General features: G+C 39.5%; 1 protein-coding gene across 10 annotated transcripts in view; it reads left to right on the top strand.

The window, feature by feature from the left end:
* The window catches only part of ZBTB44 (zinc finger and BTB domain containing 44), a 91,919-nt gene that overhangs the window by 42,528 nt on the left and 24,188 nt on the right, over positions 1-25,203 (top strand). For 5 of the 10 annotated variants that reach the window (XM_073022327.1, XM_073022323.1, XM_073022335.1 and 2 more), the window contains exons 3-5: positions 16,871-16,955; positions 19,582-19,745; positions 21,378-21,461. In XM_073022327.1, the coding sequence (XP_072878428.1) occupies positions 16,871-16,955; positions 19,582-19,745; positions 21,378-21,461 (333 nt within the window). Of the gene's footprint in view, positions 1-16,870; positions 16,956-19,581; positions 19,746-21,377; positions 21,679-24,471; positions 24,751-25,203 lie in introns of those variants that run through there. The other 5 variants (XM_073022313.1, XM_073022316.1, XM_073022321.1 and 2 more) reach the window with 4 other exon arrangements.

The raw sequence follows: 25,203 nt of genomic DNA, 5'->3' as shown, positions 1-25,203 counted from the left end.
TCTGTGAAAACATATAAAAACAGCAGCGCATATATGCGAACACAGGTATGGAAGAGCATTGTGTGTTTGGTAAACAGTGAATTCAGTGCAAAATGATGTAAATAAGCACAGATGCCTGAAAGTGTAGACAATAGCAGGAGATAAAGATAAAAAGGAGTGGTTGAGTGCAGGCTGTGAAGAGCCTTGAATCCTGGTTTCAGTAGGGGTTGCATTTAAGTGCAGGTAAAGGAATCCCTACTGCAGTAACTTAACTGTAGCAGAGTTTTATTTATTTTTTCTTTATTATTTATTTTTTAGATTGAAAATAAAATGATTTATAGTTGTTTTCTCTGGCAGTATTTTTTTCTTTTTTTTTTTTTTTAATTCAAGTTCTGGGGTACGCGTGCAGAACGTTCAGTTTTGTTACATAGGTATACATGCCATGGTGGTTTGCGGCACCCATCAACCCTTCATCTGTATTAGGTATTTACCCTAATGCTATTCTCTCCCCTAGCCCCCCACCCCCTCAACAGGCCCCATTGTGTGATATTCCCCTCCCCGTGTCCATGGATTCTCATTGTTCAACTCCCACTTATGAGTGAGAACATGTGGTGGTTGGTTTTCTGTTCTTGTGTTAGTTTGCTGAGAATGATCGTTTCCAGCTTCATCCGTGTCCCTGCAAAGGACATGAACTCATTTTTTATGGTTGCATAGTATTTCATGGTGTATATGTGCCACATTTTCTTTATCCAGTCTATCATTAAAGGACATTTGGGTTGCTTCAAAGTCTTTGCTATTGTGAATCGTGTCACAGTAAACATACATGCACATGTGTCTTTATAGTAGAATGATTTATAATCCTTTGGGTGTATACCCAGTATTTGGATTCCTGGGTCAAATGATATTTCTAGTTCCAGATCCTTGAGGAATCGCCACACTATCTTCCACAATGGTTGAACTAATTTACACTCCCAACAGTGTAAAAGTGTTCCTGTTTCTCCACATCCTCACCAGCATCTGTTGTTTCCACACTTTTTAATGATCGCCATTCTAACTGGTGTGAGATGGAATCTCATTGTGGTTTTAATTTGCATTTCTCCGATGACCAGTGATGATGAACTTTTTTTCGTATGTTTATTGGCTGCATAAATGTCTTCTTTTGAGAAGTGTCTGTTCATATCCTTCGCCCACTTTTTGATGGGATTGTTAATTTTTTTCTTCTAAATTTGTTTAAGTTCTTTGTATATTCTGGATATTAGACCTTTGTCAGATGGATAGGTTGCAAAAATTTTCTCCCATTCTGTAGATTGCCTGGTCACTCTGATGATAGTTTCTTTTGCTGTGCAGAAGCTCTTTCGTTTAATTGGGTTCCATTTGTCAGTTTTGGCTTTTGTTGCAATTGCTTTTGGTGCTTTAGTCGTAAAGTCTTTGCCCACGCCTGTGTCCTGAATGGTATTGCCTGTGTTTTCTTCTAGGGTTTTTATAGTTTTAGGTCTTACGTTTAAGTATTTAATCCATCTTGAGTTAATTTTTGTATAAGGTGTAAGGAAGGGGTCCAGTTTCAGTTTTCTGCGTATGGCTAGCCAGTTTTCCCAGCACCATTTATTAAGTAGGGAATCCTTTCCCCATTGATTGTTTTTGTCATGTTTGTCGAAGATCACATGGTTGTAGATGTGTGGTGTTATTTCTGAGGCCTCTGTTCTGTTCCATTGGTCTATATCTCTGTTTTGGTACCAGTACCATGCTGTTTTGGTTACTGTAGACTTGTAGTATAAAGTCAGGTAGCATGATGCCTCCAACTTTGTTCTTTTTTCTTAGGGTTGTCTTGGCTATGTGGGCTCTTTTTTGTTTCCATATGAAATTTAAAGTAGTGTTTTTTGGTTCTGTGTAGAAAGTCAGTGGTAGCTTGATGGGAATAGCACTGGATCTATAAATTACTTTGGGCAGTATGACCATTTTCACAATATTGATTCTTCCTATCCATGAGCATGGAATTTTTTTCCATTTGTTTGTGTCCTCTCTTATTTCTTTGAGCAGTGATTTGTAGTTCTCCTTGAAGAGATCCTTCACGTCCCTTGTAAGTTGTGGTTTTGGGTATTTTGTTTTCTTTGTAGCAACTGTGAATGGGAGTTCACTCATAATTTGGCTCTCTGCTTGTCTGTTATTGGTGTATAGGAATACTTGTGATTTTTGCACATTGATTTTGTATCCTGAGATTTTGCTGAAATTGTTTATCAGCTTAAGGAGTTTTGGGGCTGAGACAGTGGGGTTTTCTAAATATACAATCATGTCATCTGCAAACAGAGACAATTTGACTTTCTCTCTTCTTATTTGAATACCCTTGACTTCCTCTCTTCCTATTTGAATACTCTTTCTTTCTCTTGGCTGATTGCTCTGGCCAGAACTTAAGTACTGTGTTGAATAGGGGTGGTGAGAGAGGGCATACTTGTCTTGTGCCAGTTTTCAAAGGGAACGCTTTCTGCTTTTACTCATTCATTATGATACTGGCTATGGGTTTGTCATAAATAGCTCTTATTATTTTGAGATTATGTTCCATCAATACCTAGTTTATTGAGAGTTTTTAGCATGAAGGGGTGTTGAATTTTTTTAATTTATTTTTATTTTTATTTTTTATTTTATTTATTATTATTATTATTATTATTATTTTTTTTTTTTATGAGACAGAGTCTCATTCTGTCACCAGACTGGAGTGCAGTGGCACGCACTGCAACGTTCCCCTCCTGGGTTCAAGCAGTTCCCCTACCTCAACCTCCCGAGTAGCTGGGACTACAGAGGCGTGCCACCACACCCAGCTAATTTTTGTTTTTTTAGTAGAGATGGGATTTCACCATGTTGGCCAGGATTGTCTTGATGTCTTGACCTCGTGATCCTCCCACCTCGGCTCCCCAGAGTGCTGGGGTTACAGGTGTGAGCCACTGCACCCGGCCAGGGGTGTTGAATTTTATCGGAGACCTTTTCTGTGTCTATTGAGATAATTGTGGTTTTTGTCATTGGTTCTGTCTTATGTGATGGATTACGTTCATTGATTTGCACATGTTGAACCAGCCTTGCGTTCCAGGCATGAAGCCAACTCGATCCTGGTGGATAAGCTTTTTGATGTTCTGCTGGATTCAGTTTGCCAGTATTTTATTGAGGATTTTCACATCGATGTTCATCAGGGACATCGCCCTGAAATTTTCTTTTTTGTTGTTGTGCCTCTGCCAGGTTTTGGCATCAGGATGTTGCTGGCCTCATAAAATGAGTTAGGGAAGAGTCCCTCTTTTTCTGTTGTTGGGAATGGTTTCAGAAGGAATGATACCAGGTTCTCTTCGTACCTCTGGTAGAATTCGGCTGTGAGTCTGTCTGGTCCTAGGCTTTTTTTGGTTGGTAGGCTATTTCAGGAGAGTTTTTAGCATGAAGGAGTGTTGAATTTTTTTTTTTTTTTTTTTTTTTTTGAGGTTCTGCTTCAATTTCAGAACTTGTTATTAGTCTATTCAGGGATTCGACTTCTTCCTAGTTTAGTCTTGGGAGGGTGTATGGTCCAGGAATATATCCATTTCTTCTTGATTTTCTGGTTTATTTGCATACAAGTGTTTATAGTATTCTCTGATGATAGTCTGTATTTCTGTGGGATCAGTGATATCCCTTTTATCATTTTTTATTGTGTCTATTTGATTATTCTCTCTTTATTAATCTGGCTAGCAGTCTATCTATTTTGTTAATCTTTTCAAAACAGTTCCTGTATTCATTAATTTTTTGAAGAGTTTTTCATGTGTCTATCTCTTTTGGTTCTGCTCTGTTCTTAGTTATTTCTTGTCTTCTGCTAGCTTTTGAATTTGTTTGCTCTTGCTTCTCTAGTTCTTTTAATTGTGATGTTAGGGTGTGGATTTTACATCTTTCCCATTGTCTGATGAGAGCATTTAGTGCTGTAAATTTTCCTCTCAACACTGCTTTTAGCATATCCCAGAGATTCTGGTACTTTGTCTCTTTGTTCTCATTGGTTTCAGAGAACTTTGTTATTTCTGCCTTAATTTCGTTATTTGCCTAGTGGTCATTCAGGAGCAGGTTGTTTAGTTTGCCTGTAGTTGTGCAGTTTTGAGTGAGTTTCCTAATCCTGAGTTCTAATTTGATTGCACTGTGGTCTGAGAGGCTGTTATGATTTCCGTTCTTTTGTATTTGCTTCCAATTATGTGGTCTGTTTTAGAGTAAGTGCTGTGTGGTGCTGAGAAGAATATATATTCTGTTGATTTGTGGTGGAGAGTTCTGTAGCTATCTATTAGGTCTGCTTGGTCCAGAGCTAAGTTCAAGTCCTGAATATCCTTGTTAATTTTCTGTCTCGTTGATCTGTCTAATATTGACAGTGGGGTGTTCAAGTCTCCCACTGTTATTGTGTGGGAATCTAAGTCTCTTTGTAGGTCTCTAAGAACTTGTTTTATGAATCTGGGTGCTCCTGTATTGGGTACGTATATATTTAGGATAGTTAGCTCTTCTTGTTGTGTTGATCCCTTTGCCATTATGTAATGCCCTTCTTTGTCTTTTTTGATCTTTGTTGGTTTACAAACTGTTTTATCAGAGACTATGATTGCAACCCCCACTTTTTTTTCCTTTTCATTTGCTTGGTAAATACTCCTCCATCCCTTTATTTTAAGTCTGTGTGTGTCTTTGACCCATGTGAGATGAGTCTCCTGAACACAGCACACCAATGGGTCTTGACTCTTTATCCAATTTGTCAGTCTGTGCCTTTTAATTGGGGCATTTAGCCCATTTACATTTAAGGTTAATATTGTTATATGCAAATTTGATCCTGTCATCATGATGCTAGCTGTTTATTTTGCACATCAGTTGATGCAGTTTCTTTATGGTGTCATTGGTCTTTGTATTTTGGTGTGTTTTTGCAGTGGCTGGTACTAGTTTTTTCTTTCCATATTTAGTGCTTCCTTCAGGAGCTCTTGTAAGGCAAGCCTGGTGGTTACAAAATCCCTCAGCATTTGCTTGTCTCTAAAGGATTTTATTTCTCCTTCACTTTTATGAAACTTTGTCTGGATATGAAATTCTGGGTTGAAAATTCTTTAAGAATTTGAATATTGGCCCCCACTGTCTGCAGAGCGATCCACTGTTAGTCTGATTGCTTCCCTTTGTAAGTAACCTGACCTTTCTCTCTGACTGCCCTTAACATTTTTCCTTCATTTCAACCTTGGAGAATCTGACGATTATGTCTCCTGGGATTGCTCTTCTTGAGGAGTATCTTAGTGGTGTTCTCTGTATTTCCTGAATTTGAATGTTGGCCTGTCTTGCTAGGTTGGGGAAGTTGTCCTGGATAATATCCTGAATTTGTTTCCAATTTGGTTCATTTCTCCCTGTCACTTTCAGGGACCCTAATCAATCGTAGGTTTGGTCTTTTCACGTAGTCCCATATTGCTTGGAGGTTTTGTTTGTTCCTCTTCAGTCTTTTTTTCTCTAATCCTGTCTTCATGTCTCATGTCATTAAGTCTGTCTTCATTCTCTGATGCCTTTTTTCCACTTGATCCATTCAGCTATTGATAATTGTGTATGCTTCGTGAAGTGCTCATGCTGTGTTTTTCAGCTCTATCAGGTCATTTATGTTCTTCTGTAAACTGGTTATTCTAGTTGGCAATTCCTATAACCTTTTGTCAAGGTTCTTAGCTTCCTTGCATTGGGTTAGATAGAACATGCTCCGTTAGTGCAGAGAAGTTTGTTATTGTTCTGAAACCTACTTCTGTCAATTTATAAGATTCATTCTCTGTCCAGTTTTGTGTCCTTGCTGGAGAGGAGTTGCAATCATTGGAGAAGAGGCATTCTGGTTTTTGGAATTTTCAGCATTTTTGCGCTGGTTTTTCCTCATCTTCGTGGATTTATCTACCTTTGATCTTTGAGGCAGATGACCTTGGGATGGGTTTGGATGGGGTTTCTGTGTGGAGGTTTTATTTGTTGATGCTGATGTCATTGCTTTCTGTTTGTTAGTTTTTCTTCTAACAGGCCTCTCTTTTGAAGGTCTGCTGCAGTTTGTTGGAGGTCCACTCCAGACCCTATTTGCCTGGGTATCACCAGCAGAGGCTGCAGAACAGCAAAGATTGCTGCCTGCTCCTTCCTCTGGAAGCTTCATCCCAGAGGGGCACCAGCCTAATGCCAGCTGGAGCTCTCCTGTATGAAGTGACAGTCACCCCTGTTGGGAGGTCTCTCCCAGTCAGGAGGCACGGGGGTCAGGGACCCACTTGAGGAGGCAGTCTGACCCTTAGCAGAGGTTGAGTGCTGTGCTGGTAGAACCCCCCCTTGTCAGTATCCACTGCTGTCTTCAGAACCTGCAGGCAGGGACGTTTAAGTCCACTGAAGCTGCGCCCACAACTGCCCCTTCCCCCAGGTGCTCTGTCCCAGTGAGATGGGCTTTTTATCTGTAAGCCCCTGACTGGGGCTGCTGTCTTTCTTTCAGAGATGCCCTGCCCAGTGAAGAGGAATCTAAAGAGGCAGTCTGGCCACAGCCGCTGTGCCACACCGTGTTGAGTTCTGCCCAGTCGGAACTTCCAGGGCTTTTTAGCAGTGTCAGGGGAAGACCACCTACTCAAGCCTCAGTAATGACGGATGCCCCTCCCCCAACCAAGCTTGATCGTCCCAGGTCAACTTCAGACTGCTGTGCTGGCAGTGAGAATATCAAGCCAGTGGTTCTTAGCTTGCTGGGCTCTGTGGGAGTGGGACCTGCTGAGTGAGACCACTTGGCTCCCTGGCTTCAGCCCCCTTTGCAGGGGAGTGAATGGTTCTGTCTCGCTGGGGTTCCAGGCACCACTGGCATACAAAAAAAGAAGAGCTAGCTTGGTGTCTGCCCAAACTAGCCACCTGGTTTGTGCTTGAAACCCAGGGCCCTGGTGATGTAGCACACGAGGGAATCTCCTGGTCTGCGAATTGCAAAAACTTCCTGGGTGAGGCGATGCCCCACCCTGCTTCTGCTCGCCCTCTGTGGGCTGCACCCACTGCCTAACTAGTCCCAGTGAAATGAACAGGGTGCCTCATTGGAAATGCAGACACCCGCCTTCTCTGTCGGTCTCACTGGGAGCTGCAGACTGGAGCTGTTCCTATTCAGTCATCTTGCCAGCAGCCAAAACATAGTGTCTTTTTGGGAGAAATAATTTCATCCACAGCAACCACTGAAGTTCATATTCCTGAATTGGGGTCAAAATAGTTTTGAAGAATTTACATGAACACACATCCAACAAAAGATTTAATTTGAAGAAAGCATAGCTATTTGTTGATACAGCCAAGTTTTTAGTAAACTACCAGAGTAAGTAATTGAAAACACCTTGGTACCTTCTAAATAACAAACTGCCTACTGAATAATTATAATTTTAATCATTTAAGAAAGTAGAAACCCAAATATTTATCTAAACATCTAAGATATTTAGTTAGGCATGTGAAATAGTCATTCTTTACCACTCCCAAGTGTATATAATCAGTTCAGGTTTTGCCTTTATGATAGTTTTGTTTTTGTTTGAGACTGAGTCTTGCTCTGTCACCCAGGCTGGAATGCAGTAGCATGATCACAGCTCACTATAACCTCTGCCTCCCAGGTTCAGGCAATTCTCCTGCCTCAGCCTCCCAGGTAGCTGGGACTACAGGCACACGCCACCACACCTGGCTAATATTTGTATTTTTAGTAGAGACGGAGTTTCACCGTGTGGGCCAAGTTGGTCTCAAACTCCTTACCTCAAGTGAGCCACTCACCTCAGCCTCCCAAAGTGCTGGGATTACAGGCCTGAGCCACTGCGCCCAGCCCTTTATGATGTTATTAACAAGAGTTAATGAGTAGAACAAACCTTTCAGTTATATAAGTAGAATCTGTTACCTATATATTATTATAAAAGGATTCTATAAAGCGGACATGGGAACCACTCTGATGTGAATATCATATAATCAGATAATCCCAGTGTGGTTTGTTTCTTGTGTTTTTTTGTTTTTGTTTTTTGTGGTTTTTTGAGCCAGGATCTTGCCCTGTTGCTCAGGCTGGAGTGCTGTGGTGTGATTTTAGCTCACTGCAGCCCCCGCCTCCTGAGTTCAAGTGATTCTCCTGCCTCAGCCTCCCGAATAGCTGGGATTACAGGTACCTGCCAACACGCCTGGCTAATTTTTGTGTTTTTAGTAGAGACGGAGTTTCACCATGTGGGCCAGGCTGGTCTCAAACTCCTGACCTCAAGTGATCTGCCTGCCTCAGCCTCCCAAAGTGCTGAGATTACAGGCGTGGGCCACCATGCCCGACTCCAATGTGATTCTTTTTCTTTGCCTTCATGGCACATGTACTAATCACTCTCAGCAAACTTATCTTAACTCCAAACTTGCATACTAAAACAAAACTACAGAAAAAAAAGTAAATTCCTTGGGGGATTGAAGGCAGTCAATAAATTTGAGAGGGAGAAGAGCAAGATGCGCATGGTACTTTTTCCACTGTAAGTTCCATAAGAGGACTTAATTTTACTTACTAATTTGTTAAAGAACATCTCTGAGAGGTGTCTTGTCTTTCTAGTAATGGGGAGAATATAATGTTTAGTATATTATTTTCAAATTTTCAAAATAATAATTTGATTATCCGTGAAATTAGTTCAGATAGGATTTTACCTGCTGTTTTAGGTTCCCTTTGTTGCCCCTTGCCCATGGAAAGGGTGTAAAATTCAGTATCCTTGACTTGCAGCAAATAAAAGCAATAAATACATTTAAAGGAGGAAAAAGATTGCTGGTTTTAGGTTGTGCCTTGGTACTTAAAAACATGACTCCCTAGTCCTTCCTAACCCCATCCCCACTCCTAGGCAAACCACTGTTAATAATTGCCTATTCTGGATATTTTATATCAGTGGTATTATGATATAATAATATAATTATGAAATACGGGGGGTTTTTTTGTTTTTTGTTTTTTATTTTCCCTCACCGGCTTCTGTCGTTACCATAATGTTTTCACAGTTCATCTGTGTTATACCTTGTAAAGTTTTGAAATGGTTTTGCCAGTCAAAGATCTGAACTTGGCCTCCAGGGCCAGTTCAGATGAACTAATCCGACCTATGTTCATCCCCTCGTTATAGTTTATTTCTCTTGTAGACTGTAAACACAGTAGGCAGACAGGCAGATGATCTTCAGAGCAGGTGTTAGTCTAGAAAACAGTTTCACCAAAGAGCAACACAATCTGAATAACCAAAATATTTTCGAAAAACTGTTTCTAGGAAAACAAAGCAAACCTGACAGTGAAGGGCTTCATTGAACTATTTGAGCTTAATTCAGCATGAACTTACATCCCAGCAAGGGCAGGTGGCACCTCAAAAGGGATTTTATATCTGCCTTCTCATCAAGGATCCCAGGACAAAGCAACAAGGGCTTTTAGTTGAATCTCAGTGGATCTTCATTTCTGCCAGGGCCCTATAGCCAAAGACCACCTATGATTGAACAAGTTGAGTTTGTTGCTCATTTGCAGCAAGGGTGATTATCCACCATGGGTTTTTTAGGGCTGGTTCTCAGTAAGAAGGTGTTAAAAAGGCCTTAGCACAGGATTTGGCCTTGTATTGGGTGATTTCAGGGATGCTTACTCTCTGTCAGGGAGGGTTCAAGGAAGTGAGGTTTGCTCAGGACTGGTGATGTCAGAAAGGAGAGAGATTTCTATTACTGAATATCTTTATAAATATTACCTAGGAATGCAGACTAAAGTGAATCTATAGCAGTAGTGACTGTTTAGCTGGAGATAGATGGGGATGACTGGCATGTTTGTGATTGCACAAATAGAAGTATTTTTTAAGTCTCACTGTAATAAGGATCACAGAGTGACTTGATCTTCTGTTGTTTCCTGAGACTGTTTGTGTTCCCCAGGAGAATACTATGGCTGTAAGGACCAGGCCCCACCACTAAGTGAGTGCCAAGCCTATGTCTGAATGTTAGAAGATGCTTCTCTGTTTCAAGTAGGAAGTGAGATCTTATATTGAAAACCTTTTAGAACAATGCCTGGCACATGGTAAATAATAGGAGATGACCACTGTAATTACTCCTCCAGAGGGATCTTTGTAAGTGTCTTGAATACCTAAACAGTGGCAGCAGCAACTTGAGTTTGATGCAACAGAAGCTATCATACAGCACTTGTAATTGGGGAGAGAGTGGACTCAGTCTTGATAAGCTAGCCCTTAACCGTACAAAGCTGATTGTCTCTATGAATCAGTTTTACTGTTTCACAAGGTGAAAACCATCTGACCAGAATTCTTAGCCTCTCACTACCACTGAGAACAGAATCTCTATAGGGTAGAAAGGAAACTTCATTTTAAGAATTTAAGAAACATCACTGTCACCTCAGGAAAGTAATATTGTGCACATATATGTGTATATATGTGTGTGTGTGTATATATACGTGTGTGTGTATATATTCTGCTGTTAAATCAGGTTAACTGAAATTCCAATTCATATGATTACTTGCGTTGTTTGCAAAAACCATCATTTCAAGAAAAAGAGTTACACAAAATTTATTTTTTGCTGATAGTTGCATAAGTGATATAACACTATGTGTTTACCTTCACAGTATACATAGAATTCTAAGAGTCTGTTTTAACTCATTTAGCTTGGAATGGCTTTCATTTTTAGCTGTTGGTGCATTCAGTAGCCATGAGTGAGGGAAAGTAGTTTTGCTTTGCTTTGCATGCTCACTATCCATTGAATTAGGAGATCTAGACATTTTAGAATGTAGAGATGGATTTGTTTTAAGAAGGACCATGTACTTAGATGTATCTTGTACTGCATTTTAGTTCTTTTAGACCAGCTTTTTAAACAAACCTTTGAAGGTACTAGAATCAGTCCCAGACAGTGTGGTTTTTATTCTCACCTCACCAAGAGTCCACTCCCTCCTAGAAAGAGTATGGCCTGCCTGATAGTGAGAAGCAAATGTCAGTTAGATCAATCTTCTTCGCCTAACCTTATCATAACTCCAGGCATTTTTTTGCCAAGGCTTTGCCTATAAGCTTTAATATTGTCTGTGCTCTGAATAAGTTCAGAATACTGTAAAATAGATCTTTATGTCCATGGGACCAAGTCTAATTACTGGCATTTTTCCAGTTTTTTATCCCAGTACAGATTGAAATGTTAATGTTTATTTCTCTTTTCTTTAAGGGAAAAACTGAGAATGGGAAGATACTGACAAGTAAACAGTTCTTTCTTAAAATGCAGCATTATCTGGTTCTCTGTCCTACATGTGGATTAAAAACGAGTCAGAAGAACCCGGGAATAAGTTGCATAAGTAGACATAGGGGAAAAGCGGAAATGCCGTTTGATATTAAGGGAAAGAAAAGACACACAGAAATGCTATACACACATCAGAAGGGATGGAATGGGGAGACCAGAAAGAATGGGGGTGCAATTGCGGATGAATGTAAACACACATAGTCCTGCGTATTTTCAAAAGCCTTAGAGTATATGCACGTATTAGAACACAGTATAATAATGAGTGTTAGGATTGTGGTGAGTCATCAAGAAACAAAAAATAATTCATATTTGGTAGCCTTCATTTAGGAAGTCAAGGCAAAACGTAACCCTGTCACAAATTTTCCAGTACAAGTGATTAAATAAAGTAAGTTTGGATGCCTTAAAATTTAGTTTTTTAAAATTTACCTGTTTCCTAATGACAGCAATTCAAGTGTTCCAAAGAGGGAAACTTAAGTATTAGATTCCAAATTTTCATCAGAAGGAAATTTCATCCCATATGTTCATTAGCAGATGATATTTATTAAATGTTCACATGTATATGGTGGTGTACAAACTGTTACAGTTAGTACATTTTCGTTTCCATTAAAATATTATAACCAAAAGCTTGTTTGCTATTAAAAGACCGAAATTCTCAGAGGCTCAGATTTGTTCATTTGGTGCAACACAGCTAATTTGTGTTCAGTAAAGAAATTGGCAGAGTTCATTACCTAATGAGAATAAGCTAGGTGGTTTGAGTCTGCTGTCCCACCACAAACAACAAATTTTAAGTTTTTAAAAATTCACCTTTAAACTGTTTGAAAAGCTAAAAAGATGGCGAAGGAACTGCAAGGTTAAATTAGGGGAGAAAGCCTGGCCCAAGGAGGCAAGTAGATCATCAGACCACTAAAATCAGTTTTGCCTTCAGGATATTTGCCAGAACACAAATGGGCTTTGGTTGATCAACTCAAAGAGCAGGAGAAATGAAACAAAGCTCAGAGTGTGTAAAGTTGTAAAGTCTTGAAAAGTTGCCCCACACATTAAGCAGGGAGTAGGTTTACATTAGAACTAAACCTGCTCCCTGCTTAATATGTGTATTGTAGCACATACCTGATTAGTAATAATTTAAAAATCCAGTAATACCAAGTGTTGGTAAGGATATGGAGCAACACAACTCTGATATACTGCTAGCAGTGATGCAAATTTAGTACAATCATTTTGGAAAAGAATTTAGTGTTTTCTAATAAGGTTGAAGATAAATGTATTCAGTGACCTGGCAGCTCCATTCCTGCATATATACTGCGGAGACAGCATGCTCGTTTGCACTGTCCTTTGGGATAGTACTGTCAGAACTCAACCTGCTCCCTGTCCTCCAGACTCCAGGGGACTGTAGAAAAACCTGCCTTGGCAGTGAGCAGACTAGAAAAGGAAAAAGGAAAACACATCCCAGAGAAGTTACTGCTGGCCCACTTACAGATTGGTACAACACAGACTTTGAGTGGGTAGGCCAAGGAATCTCAGACAGTGAATCTCATATAGATAATGCTGCCCAGGAACCTAGCAGAAGCAAACGTAAAACTTCTCTGGAAAAGGGCATATGTATCCTTACCTCAGCAACTCAATTTCCTACAAATAATTTTCAAGGGCAATAACCAGTTGAAAAATTACCAGAGCACTCAAGAAAAACAAGGCAGAGAGAGAACTAACAGGAAAAAAAAATGTTTTTTTTTAAATGCAGCAGAAATACATTAACATAGCCAATTGGCATAGTTTTCAAGCACAGATATAAAATAAATAAGCTTACTGTATTTAACAAAATAAACACAAACAATGATTGCAGAGAACAGTAAACTGTAAAAACTGGCATAGCAGATTTAAGGAGTACCAAATGGGACTTTTAGAAAAGAAAAATGATAACCAAAATTAAAATCTCTGTGGACATTTTGGCAGCACATTGCACTCAACAGAAGAGAGAATTAGGAAAGTAAAAGATAAACTAGAAGAAATTACTTCACTGCTACACAGAGAGAGACACAGTGGTGGAAACTGCAGTAGCAAAGTGGAGAAGGGTGTGGAAAACAACAAATGTAGGTTTGATGGAAGCTCTAAAGAGAGAGGAGAGAATGGCTGAGAATTTTCCAGATTTGGTGAAAGACATCAGTCCCAAACAGGAGTAGTGAAAAGAAACACAGACCTAGACGCATTGTAGAGAAAATTCAGGGGGAAAAAAAATTTTAAAAGACATTACCTTCAAAAGAATATGACTTTTTAATACCACCAGAAGCCAGTGGGATGATATCCTCAGTATACTGAAAGAAAATAACTCCCAGTCTAGATTTCTTTTTTTTTTTTTTTTTGAGACGGAGTCTAGCTCTGTCACCCAGGCTAGAGTGCAGTGGCACAATCTCGGCTCACTGCCAGCTCCGCCTCCCGGGTTCACGCCATTCTCCTGCTGCCTCAGCCGCCCGAGTAGCTGGGACCACAGGTGCCTGCCACCACGCCCAGCTAATTTTTTTGTATTTTTGGTAGAGATGGGGTTTCACCATGTTAGCCAGGATGGTCTCCATCTCCTGACTTCGTGATCCACCCACCTTGGCCTCCCAAAGTGCTGGGATTACAGGTGTGAGCTCCCGTGCCCAGCTCCCACTCTAGATTTCTACACAGAGTAAAAATATATTTCAAGAATGAATTATATTTGAAAAATATATAAATATAATTATCTTTGAAAATACATAAATGAAATATATTTTCAAACAAAAAGAATTGATCATCAGCAAATCATTGCCAAAAAAGTTCTAAAGAATAGACTTTTGGCAGAAGTAAAGTGAGCATGGATGGGAGGATTCATTTGCAAGAATGAACAGCAAAGGAAGAGGTAAATATGAGAACATGTATATTTGATAATGTCTATGGGGCTTAATCAGAACAAAGAAGTAAAATATCAGACAATTTGTAAATGGCAGGACAGAAGTGGTAGAAAATGGAGTTAAAGCTTCTAGGATCTTTGTATTATCCAGAAGGAAGTAAAGTAAACTTTAGACTTTGAAAAACGAAGTATATCTCTAATTTCTAAGGCAACCAGTAAAAAGAAATAGGAAAATATGTGTAACTTCTAAACAAATAGAAGGGGAGAAATGGAAGATTTATTTCCACTTATATTCAACAAGCTGATTCTCAAATATATATAGGAATGCAGAAGGCAAAAAATAGCCAGAATGTTCAGAAAGCAAATGAACAAGGTCAGAGGACTTTCTCTACTTGATAGCAAGATCTATTATAAAGCTACGGTAACTAAAGATTGGCATTAATACAAGAGACAGATAAGCAGATGGAACTAGTATAAAACCCAAAAACAGACCTATATATTTATGTATACATGGCATACGACAGAGGTGGCACTGCAGAGCAGAGCGCAGACCTTTCGTGACGTGTTCAGTCACAAAGTCAACTCCAGATGGGTTAAAGAAAAAGCGTAAGGCAAAACATGAATTTTTTTCATAAGATAATTTCACATAGGGAAATGTTTTTTAAAAAACAAGACCAAAGGTCAGGCACCGTGGCTCACACCTGTAATCCCAGCACTTTGGAAGGCTGAAGTGGGTGGATCACGAGGTCAGGAGATGGAGACCATCCTGGCTAACACGGTGAAATCCCATCTCTACTAAAAATACAGAAAATTAGCTGGGTGTGGTGGCGGGCGCCTGTAGTCCCAGCTACTCGGGAGGCTGAGGCAGGAGAACGGCGTGAATCTGGGAGGCGGAGCTTGCAGTGAGCCAACGTCGTGCCACTGCACTCCAGCCTGGGCAGCAGAGTGAGACTCCGTCTCAAAAAAAAAAAAAAAAAGCCATAACAATGAGAAAAAAATTAAATTAAAATGTTAAACTTTTGGTCATCAGAAGCAGCCTTTAGAAAGGGTAAGGAAAAAGAAAAAAAAAGGCCATGGGACGGGGAAAGATTTGTAGTATGTATCACTGACCAAGGGCTTATATACAAATTGTGAAAAGAACTCTTTTTAAAAAGGCTGACAACTCCGGCATTTCACAAAAGAGGGAGGAAGGGAGATTCAATAAATATGTGAAACTAGATTCACCTCAGTAGTAATAAGGGAAATGGAAATGCAGTTCAAACCACAATGAAATATTGTAACACATACACCAGATTGGTAAAAACCAGTGGTAATAACTTAAAAATCCAGCAATATTAAGTGTTGGTAAGGATGTAGAACAACATAACTTTGATATACTAGCAGTGATGTGAATTTAGTACAGTTACTCTGGAAAGAGTTTAGTATTTTCTTTTCTTTTTTCTTTTCTTTTCTTTTTTTTTTTTTTTTTTTGAGACAGAGTCTCGCTCTGTCGCCCAGGCTGGAGTGCAGTGGCGCTATCTCAGCTCACTGCAAGCTCCGCTTCCCAGGTTCACACCATTCTCCTGCCTCAGCCTCCCCAGCAACTGGGACTACAGGCGCCCGCCACCTCGCCCAGCTAATTTTTTTGTATTTTTAGTAGAGACAGGGTTTCACTGTGTTAGCCAGGACGGTCTCGATCTCCTGACCTTGTGATCTGCCTGCCTTGGCCTCCCAAAGTGCTGGGATTACAGGCGTGAGCCACCGCGCCCAGCCTGAGTTTAGTATTTTCTAATAAGGTTGAAGATAAATGTATTCAGTGACCTAGTAATTCCATTCCTACATATATACCACTTCCATTCCTAAGTCCGTACCATGGAGAAAAGCATGCCTATGTGCATTAAGGATATTCATAGCAGCATTGTTCTTAATAGCCAAAAATCTGTCCATCAAGAGTAAAATGGAAAATGGTGAATATTATAAACAATGAAAATAAATTTTGGTTACATGTAACAACGATGAGTCCACAATGTTGGAGGAAAGAAGCAAGACAAAAGAATATATATAGTATGACCCAGTTTATATAAAACAGATAACACTAAAAAGTATTGGTTATGGCAAGCCTTGGCAAACTTTCCTTTAAAGGCAAGATGATAACTATTTTAAACTTAACTGCCGCATAGTCTCTGTTACAACCAAAAGCTACTAAACTCTGCCACTGTAGGGCAGAAGCAGCCCTAGTCCAACCAAAGCTGTGTTCAGCAAGAACGAACACCTACTTTATGGATACTTGTATTCAAGATAAAATTACTTTTAAAAGTGAGGGAATGGGAGGAGGAAAATGATAACCATAAGAAGCTTTTGGAGAAGGGAGGGATTTATGATCAGGGAAGGATGAATGTGGACTTCCAGGATGCTGGCAGTGCTTTCATGTGGCTTGCGTGTGGAGGTTGCCCGGGTGTTCACTGTATCTTAAATTCTGTAAAAGTTGCACCACAAGTTGTATGTCTTAAGTTTTAAAAAATAAAAATTTCAGTGTTTCCTTAAATGGTTAATTATTCAGTTTTATGTGGATTTTTGTTTGCTTTTGAATTGCCCTGCTTACTTGCTGAAATGTGTCAAAGAAGTATTTCTAAAAGAACTTAAATAATATAAGACTATTATCTTCCATGTGATTTTTTAAAATCACAAACATTTAAAAACATAGAACACTACTTTGGATTAATAATTCAGGATATGAGCACTAGATAATATATGTCAGAGGCTTAGATATAATATAGCTTTCAGTGACAGTCTTGGCTTGTTCACACCGAAGGATTACAGCTGTCGTCTTTCTCTTATTCCCAGGCTCAGTAGATGAAGGCGTTTCGGAGGGGTTGCCTACACTTCAAAGCTCGTCTAGCACTGCCGCTCCTCCAGATGACGACGACCGGTCAGTACTGACAGCATTTCGTTACCTCGTAGGGGTTGTGTTTAAACTCCAAATTCAAACATTTCATCTCAGAGTTGTAGAAGTGTATTACAACTTCACTTCAGTATACTTTTCAGAGTAATGAAGTAGCATCATCACATTATAAATTAGAACACCTGTACAAGGCTTTTTTTTTCCCAACGTTTCCAAAACTACCTAGTCCCGTTGCTTTAAATCGTATCTGTATCAAGTGTTGGCAAACTATGAACCGCAGGCCAATTCCAGCCCACCACCTTTATTTGTAAATCAAGTATTATTGGAACACAACCACACTCATTTGTTGACATATTGTTTGTGGATGGCAGAGTTGAGTGGCTGAAACAGACTATATGGTGTGCAAAGTCAGAGTGTGTGCTGTATGGACTGCTGTGAAAAACGTCTGCCAAAGTCTGATCTGTATACCCGTAACTCCCTCCCTGCTTGATATTTCCACATACACGTACAAAGGGCATTCACATTTAATAAGGCCAAGACAGAACTCTTGATTTCTGACTCCGTGTCTGAATCCTGCTTCTCCAGCCTTTCTCCCATTTCAGTGAGCATCATCATTATCCCCTAATTTCTCAAGCAAAATCTCTGAGGATTATTCTTAATCTTTTTTCCTTACCACTCTTCATCTCCCTCCTTGCTTAGTTAATCCTTAAATGAGTCCTGTTAACTCTGCCTATAAAACATATCCTTGTCTACTTTTCCAATCTGTACAGTAGCCACCCTACTCTTAAGTCACCCACCATCTTTTGCCTTGACTACTGCAATAGCCTTCAAACTAGCCTCTGATTGCATTCTTCCCCAGTTCGAATCCATTTTCCACGTAGCAGCCAAAATCATCTTTTCTTTTTTAATTAGTCAGATTATATCACTGTTTTAAGCTATAGATTCTTAACATTCTTTATTCATACCTAAAATCAATAGGCCTTGCTGTGCGTTCTAAAGCCCTACATGATATGACTTCTGCCTAACTCCTTTCAGACTAGTCTCCCTCTTACACTACATTCTAGCCTCATAGACCTTTCACAGTTCCTGGAGTACTCCATATTTGTTCCTGCCTTTGGGCCATTCTGTCACTTTAGGACCTTTGCCTGAAAAGCTTGCTCTCTCAGTTTTCGCAGTGTTGGCTCCAGATTCTTGACCTTCAGATCACTGTCTTGGTATCAGTTCTCAAGGAGGCTTTTCCTGACCACCAGTCTCAAGCAGCACCCAATCACTATTAGATCCTTCTAATTTAATTCTCTGCTCTGATAATTTCCTTGATTATTTATTATCTGTGTCTCACCCACTGAATGTAGACTCCACTGAATGATTACATTCTTCCTCAGAGAAGGTCCAGGACAATCTTAAAAACTGTATTTGTTGAAAACTTGAAAGATTCAAGGGATTCAAATTAGGTTTATTTTTCTCGAATAGCTAAACCTGGTAGGGGAGGTTATCAACCGGAATCATTTGTGGCTTAATGAAAGCATAAACAAACAGCAGTGTGCCTAGACTCCTTAATTTCAAGTATTAATCAGGTTGGTTGTTCTGTGTTAGATACCGTTCTGCATGGTAGTAATATAGAGATAAGATATGCAGCCCCTTGCCTCAAGGAGCTCCATCAATTTTGGAGGAAGTATAAGGATTGAAGACAGACAAACAGATGACCATAAGTGATCTGCAGAGCTCTGTTGCCCTGCATAGGAGGATGCCTACCGCAACCACTGAAAAATCAAAGACGGCTTCCCTGAGGAGCATGTGGCTTCCTAGCTACATTTCGTAAAATGAGTAGGCATTTGGTATAGGATATATTTGGGGAGTATGACAAAAAATGAGGCTAGAAAGGTACAGAGAGCTCAGATCATGAGGAATCTTGTATGCCTTGCAAAGGGGTTTGATTTTATTCTGAAGATAACAGCCATTGCAGAATTTTAGACGGGACTGATTTGATCAGATCGCTATGATACAGTGAGAGGGCTGGATTAGAGGAGTGTGGAGCTAAGTGGAGAGAGTTATTAATTCAGGCTTGTATTAATGAAGGCCTAAATTTAAGAAGTGGTTAGAAGGAAAGAATTGGCGAGATTAAGGACATCAAAGGTAAAAGAGTTGATGATATGTTCTGTGGTTGTATGTCATTCTGGGCTGGGTGCGGTGGCTCATGCCCGTGATCCCAGCACTTTGGGAGGCCAAAGCAGGCAGATCACCTGAGGTCAGGAGTTCGAGACCAGTCTGGTCAATATGGAGAGACCCCATCTCTACTAAAATACAAAAATTAGTTGGGCGTGGTGGCAGGCGGCTGTCATCCCAACTACTTGGGAAACTGAGGCTGGAGAATCACTTGACCCGGGAGGCGGAGGTTTCAGTGAGCCAAGATCACGCCACTGTACTCCAATCCAGCCTGGGTGACAGAGTGAGACTCCATCTCAAAAAAAAGAAAAGGCATTCTGGACAGTAACATTGTTTTTCATATTGTTAGTGAAACTTGAAATCTAACAGTTAAACTGCTTGAAAAAGTCTTTAAGTGTTTTATCTTTTTTCATTTAAAATTGACCTGTAGCAGTGTTTATTCAGTTTAAAAATCAGAGCCTGGTTGCCTTCTTTGGTCTGTTTTTTTTAGATTGGAAAATGTTCAGTATCCCTACCAACTCTACATTGCTCCTTCTACCAGCAGTACAGAACGACCAAGTCCAAATGGTCCCGACAGACCTTTTCAGTGTCCAACCTGCGGGGTGCGTTTCACCCGTATTCAGAACCTAAAGCAGCACATGCTCATCCACTCAGGTAATGTCACCTTCCCTGTTGTTGCATAAGTGAACACTCTAAAAATAAACATTTTATTTTGGAATCCCAGTTAAAATAGAAAACAGGGGTTTCTGAGTTTTAAAAAAAACTCTGAGAAGTCAAATGAAAACAGATTAGCTAAGGTTTATTGCCAAAATGGTGCAGTGTCAGAAAGCTGTTTGCCATGAGTGTTAAGTATTCTGATTAAAAGAACATAAGGTGATACGGAGAGGTGAGATAGATAAGCACAACCACAGATGGTAAAGCAAATAGGGTTAAAAGGGTCTGTATGGGTGTTCTTTGTGCTGTGCTTCTTATAACGTCTCTGTAAGTTTGAAATTATTCCCAAATAAAAGTGTGTTTAAAAATGTAATATTTTCTTGCAATTTACTTTCAGTTCTACAGTCCTAAATCTCTGTGTGCCCTGATGAGTCAGCTTTGTAGTTTGTATTTTTTTAAAACATAAGAGAGATTTTGGATAAATGTATAGAAGGGATTTGAAACTTTAGTTCAGTAATCACATGAAGACAACAGGATTCTTGTGGGTAAAACACTGACCTCTGATGAGTAAGAGATCTCTGCTGCTGTTTCAGCTGCGTGAGTTACTATCTCACTTTCCCCTTCTGTAGATAGGTCTTAACAGTGCCTGTCCTAGCACCAGCTCTCTGTGACTTTGTTCAGTCAGCAGATTGTGTTTTGAAAGATTCTAAAATTTTTTCCCCAAAACACTGTGATAATGCATTTGAGGAGACTATTAATACACTTTATAACTCATTTATTTCTATCAGTATTACCCAAAAAAACCCATTTTATCAAATGATGTTTCTGTCATGCTCATTACATTCAGAGATGTTAAAATTGTTCTTTCTTCTTCTCATTTCTCTGTGAGATAGGGAACAGAGAGTAGGTACTGATGATTTTCACATCTTTTCAATATAAGCCTTTCTAATGAAATGAAATAATACATGGTGTTACATGGGGATTTGGGTTCTGTCTACATACTGTAGTTAAATTGTGTTTTGAAGTTAGTAAAATAGATGATTTAGAAAAGTATTCAAAAATCAACTTCAGTAGACATTACCTAGTTTGCCTCCCCTACTGCCTTTTTCTTTTCCTTTTTAAACACTTGTGACTTTTCACATATTCTTTTTTTTTTTTTTTTTTTTTTTTGAGACGGAGTCTGGCTCTGTCACCCAGGCTGGAGTGCAGTGGCCGGATCTCAGCTCACTGCAAGCTCCGCCTCCCGGGTTCCCGCCATTCTCCTGCCTCAGCCTCCCGAGTAGCTGGGACTACAGGCACCCGCCACCTTGCCCAGCTAGTTTTTTGTATTTTTTTTAGTAGAGACGAGATTTCACCGTGTTAGCCAGGATGGTCTCGATCTCCTGACTTCATGATCCGCCCGTCTCAGCCTCTCAAAGTGCTGGGATTACAGGCTTGAGCCACCGCGCCCGGCCATGACTTTTCACATATTCTGCACATTTTCTGAGATACTGAATTAGAGTATGTTTTTACTGGTAATTTTTGTCTTTTCAGATGATCTATTGCTACAGAAATATAGTTCAGAAATTTGTAGGGTTTATGACTTTTCAGTTTATTTTTGTTTTTAGATATTTTGTTTTGCTTTATTTATAGGAATTAAACCATTTCAGTGTGACCGCTGTGGGAAAAAGTTCACCAGGGCTTACTCGCTAAAGATGCATCGCCTAAAGCATGAAGGTAAACGCTGTTTCCGGTGCCAGATATGTAGTGCCACTTTCACTTCCTTCGGGGAATATAAACACCACATGAGGGTTTCCCGGCACATTATCCGCAAGCCTCGGATTTACGAGTGCAAAACATGTGGCGCCATGTTCACCAACTCTGGAAATTTAATCGTGCACCTGAGGAGTCTGAACCATGAAGCATCAGAGCTAGCAAACTACTTCCAGAGCAGGTGAGGTGCACAACAAAAACCCAACCAGGAAAACTGCTTTCTAAACTCTCTTTTCCTGCTTTTAGGGCAGCCTTCTGTGTTTTTACATTAGGTTGCCAGCTAGTCAGTCCCTGATCTGATAAAATTTTGCTGAGTCTTCTAAGCATATAAAATTATAAACATTTTATAGTTGGTATTAAAAATATCTTCCTGCACAAGTAGACTACTTGTCCTCTTGAGATATTTTTTAAATAATAGAAGGTTTAAGTAATTCCATAATGGACCTTAAATAGATCTTATCGGAAATTTTTTTTTTTTTTTTTTTTTGAGGTGGGGTCTCGCCCTATCTCCCAGGCTGGAGTGCAGTGGTGCGATCTCAGCTCACTGCAAGCTCCGCCTCCCAGGTTCACGCCATTCTGCTGCCTCAGCCTCCCAAGTAGCTGGGACTACAGGCGCCCACCACCATGCCTGGCTAATTTTTTGTATTTTCAGTGGAGACGGGGTTTCACCGTGTTAGCCGGGATAGTCTCGATCTCCTGACCTTGTGATTCGCCTGCCTTGACCTCCCAGAGTGCTGGGATTACAGGCGTGAGCCACTGCGCCTGGCCTTATTGGAAATTTTACCATGTCAGATGATACTTAGTGGTAGTGGATTACTTCAGACTCTGGATGTTAATAAAATTCTTGACCACTTCTCTCTATTTAAAAAAATTCTATATAAAGGAATATCCATTGGCCAGTAAGAAAAATTTTCAGTAGCAACTATAATGGGTGTGATGGTTTAGATCATGAAGTCATTCCTATTTTCATTCAGTTTAGAACTCTATTATTTTAATATTAATATATAATAGAATTACCTTTCTGATTTGTAGGGCATCCAAGGAAATCAGGTTCTAGTTCTAGCTCTGCCACTAACTGCTGTTGATTAAACGTGTCACTTTACAGATGAAAAAGCTTGAAACTTAGAGAAAGATAAAATGTAAGCTTTAAATGATGGTTTCTAAGGCCTCCTCTCAATATAAAACTGTTGTTTTAAATTGTTTATAAGAATTGTACTTCCGCAGGAATCCTTAGTTTCTAATTAAATGAAATTTTTACAAATCTTTTTCTTTTCTTTTCTTTTTTTTTTTTTTGGAGACAGAGTCTTACTCTGTCACCCAGGCTGGAATGCAGTGGCACAATTTTGACTTACTGCAACCTCAGCCTCCTGAGTAGATGGGATTGATTACAGGCACCCGCCATACACTCAGCTAATATTTGTATTTTTAGTAGAGATGGGGTTTCATCATGTTGGCCAGTCTGATCTTGAACCCCTGACCTGAAGTGATCCGCCTGCCTTGGCCTCCCAAAGTGCTGTGGGATTACGGGCGTGAGCCACCATGCCCAGCCCAAATCTTTACATTTTAAGTCACCTTTATTTTTAAAACCTTTTTATTTTTTAATTGAATAGACGGGGTCTTGCAGTGTTGCCCAGGCTGAAGTGCAGTGGCTATTCATAGACACAATCGTAGCGCACTACAGTCTCAAACTCCTGGGGTCAAGCAATTTTCCTGCTGGGGCTACAAGTGTGGGCCACCATGCCTGACTTAAAACCTTATTTTTAAACAAATTCCAAATTATTCCTGCATAGATTTTATTTTTCCCCTCAACCAGACATTCATTTTGTTTAATGCAGTCATCTCTAATTCTGAATGTGTGGTTGCCATATCACTAAACCTTAGATTATACATATCATATTAAACACAGTTTGTTCAGGACTAAAATAGTGTTCCTGTTAACTACTCATGTTATCTTTATCTTCCCTGTGCAGAGCCCTGCAGTCTCCTCTCTTCCTCTCTGACACCTGAAGACTTTTTAGAAAACACAACATAGGGCATTCTAAATTGCTTTGCAGATGAGCAGATTTTAATTTTTTATTAATACTGAACAGTAAAATTATAACTTTATCAAGTCTAATTACATATATTATTGACAATTCTGGTATAATGAAATTTTTAGTTCAGTAATAAAGATCTAAATAAAGCCTCTAAGATAAGACTTATTTCACATACTTAGTTTCAATTACCAAAAAATGCTTATAAGTTGAAAATTTAGGAAATACAGAAAAGTATAAAGAAATTTAAAATGTTTTCTGATCTCAACACTTACGGAAATTAGCCACTGTTTTAGTATATTTTACTGTCCGTGTTTCCTGTGGGGACCAATAATTACTTTTTGAGGATTAACAACCAATCTCAGGGCATTCATTTCCACATTCTGATTCAAAGATAATTTATTAGTATTTTCATATACCAATTGTAATAGCAGGATGCACATAAATTACTTTGTACGTTTCCCAACTTTAGAGGAGATTTTGTATCAGGTCATTTATACGTAAGGACTTAGTTTCTTAACTAACCCGTGTCAAGTTCAGTAATACAAAGCTAGGTTATGTGTCTCTCTCAGTGTGTAATCAAGAAAAGTTAAGCATTGCTCAGAAGGTCTTTGTTGAAGTGAGCATGCTACATTTGTTTTGTATATGGAAACTCCTCTGCATAGAACAAGAAAGGCTGTTAAGGTGTCCAAAGTTCTAATGAAAGTGATAACCTGATGTATTGGTGGTAGGGAAGATTGATCCATTTTGGTTTTAATGGATGTTTTGGTTCATGTTTAGCAAAGTTTGTAAGTGGAAAGTTCCTGAGTTTTAATCTTCACCGAACAATTAGTGAAATGAAAAGTCCCAATTTTGTTGTATAAATCAGAACTTTTTATTGTTGCTTATCTATTACTGGCTTGAAAATTAATGCCATATTTCGTCCTTTGCCTCTTATCTAGTGATTTCCTAGTACCGGACTACTTAAACCAGGAACAAGAAGAGACCCTTGTTCAATATGATCTTGGAGAACACGGTTTTGAAAGCAACTCCTCTGTTCAAATGCCTGTCATTTCACAGGTCTCCTCAACCCAGAATTGTGAAAGCACTTTTCCCTTGGGGTCTCTTGGTGGGCTGGCAGAAAAAGAGGAAGAAGTGCCAGAGCAGCCAAAGACCAGTGCTTGTGCCGAGGCAACCAGAGATGACCCCCCAAAATCAGAGCTGTCTTCTATAACTATTGAGTAATTTTGTGATTTGGCTTCAGTTTTGTTTTTTGGAAAGTGCCTGTGCTTGGTCTTGTACATTTAAATTTAATTTAATTTTTTAAACAAAAAAAGCCGGGTGGGAGGGAGGGAGAGATTGGGAAAGTATTTCCCTTTTCACTTGCTGAGCCCTGAAACTGATTTTATTTTTCATAACTGAGAGATTGCTTCTGTAAGTACACAATAACATGATGTTGAAACAGAAACTATGAGACTTAAGGAGATCTGGTTGACTTAGAACTTATACCAGTTTCTTCTTCCATTGTTAAAAGTAGGCTAACAACAGACCATTAGCTAGAGAGGAAATCTGATGATTATTGACCTTCCTCAGTTGAGAGGGTACATGAGAAACTAATTACTAAACAGCTTGTCAAATGGCCTGAGTAGATACTTACGGCTTATACACAGGACATTGTATAATATTTTGTAAAG

The sequence above is a fragment of the Chlorocebus sabaeus genome, chromosome 1, assembly GCF_047675955.1.
Source record: "Chlorocebus sabaeus isolate Y175 chromosome 1, mChlSab1.0.hap1, whole genome shotgun sequence".
NCBI lineage: Eukaryota > Metazoa > Chordata > Mammalia > Primates > Cercopithecidae > Chlorocebus > Chlorocebus sabaeus.
This window is presented reverse-complemented; position numbering and strand designations above follow the sequence as displayed.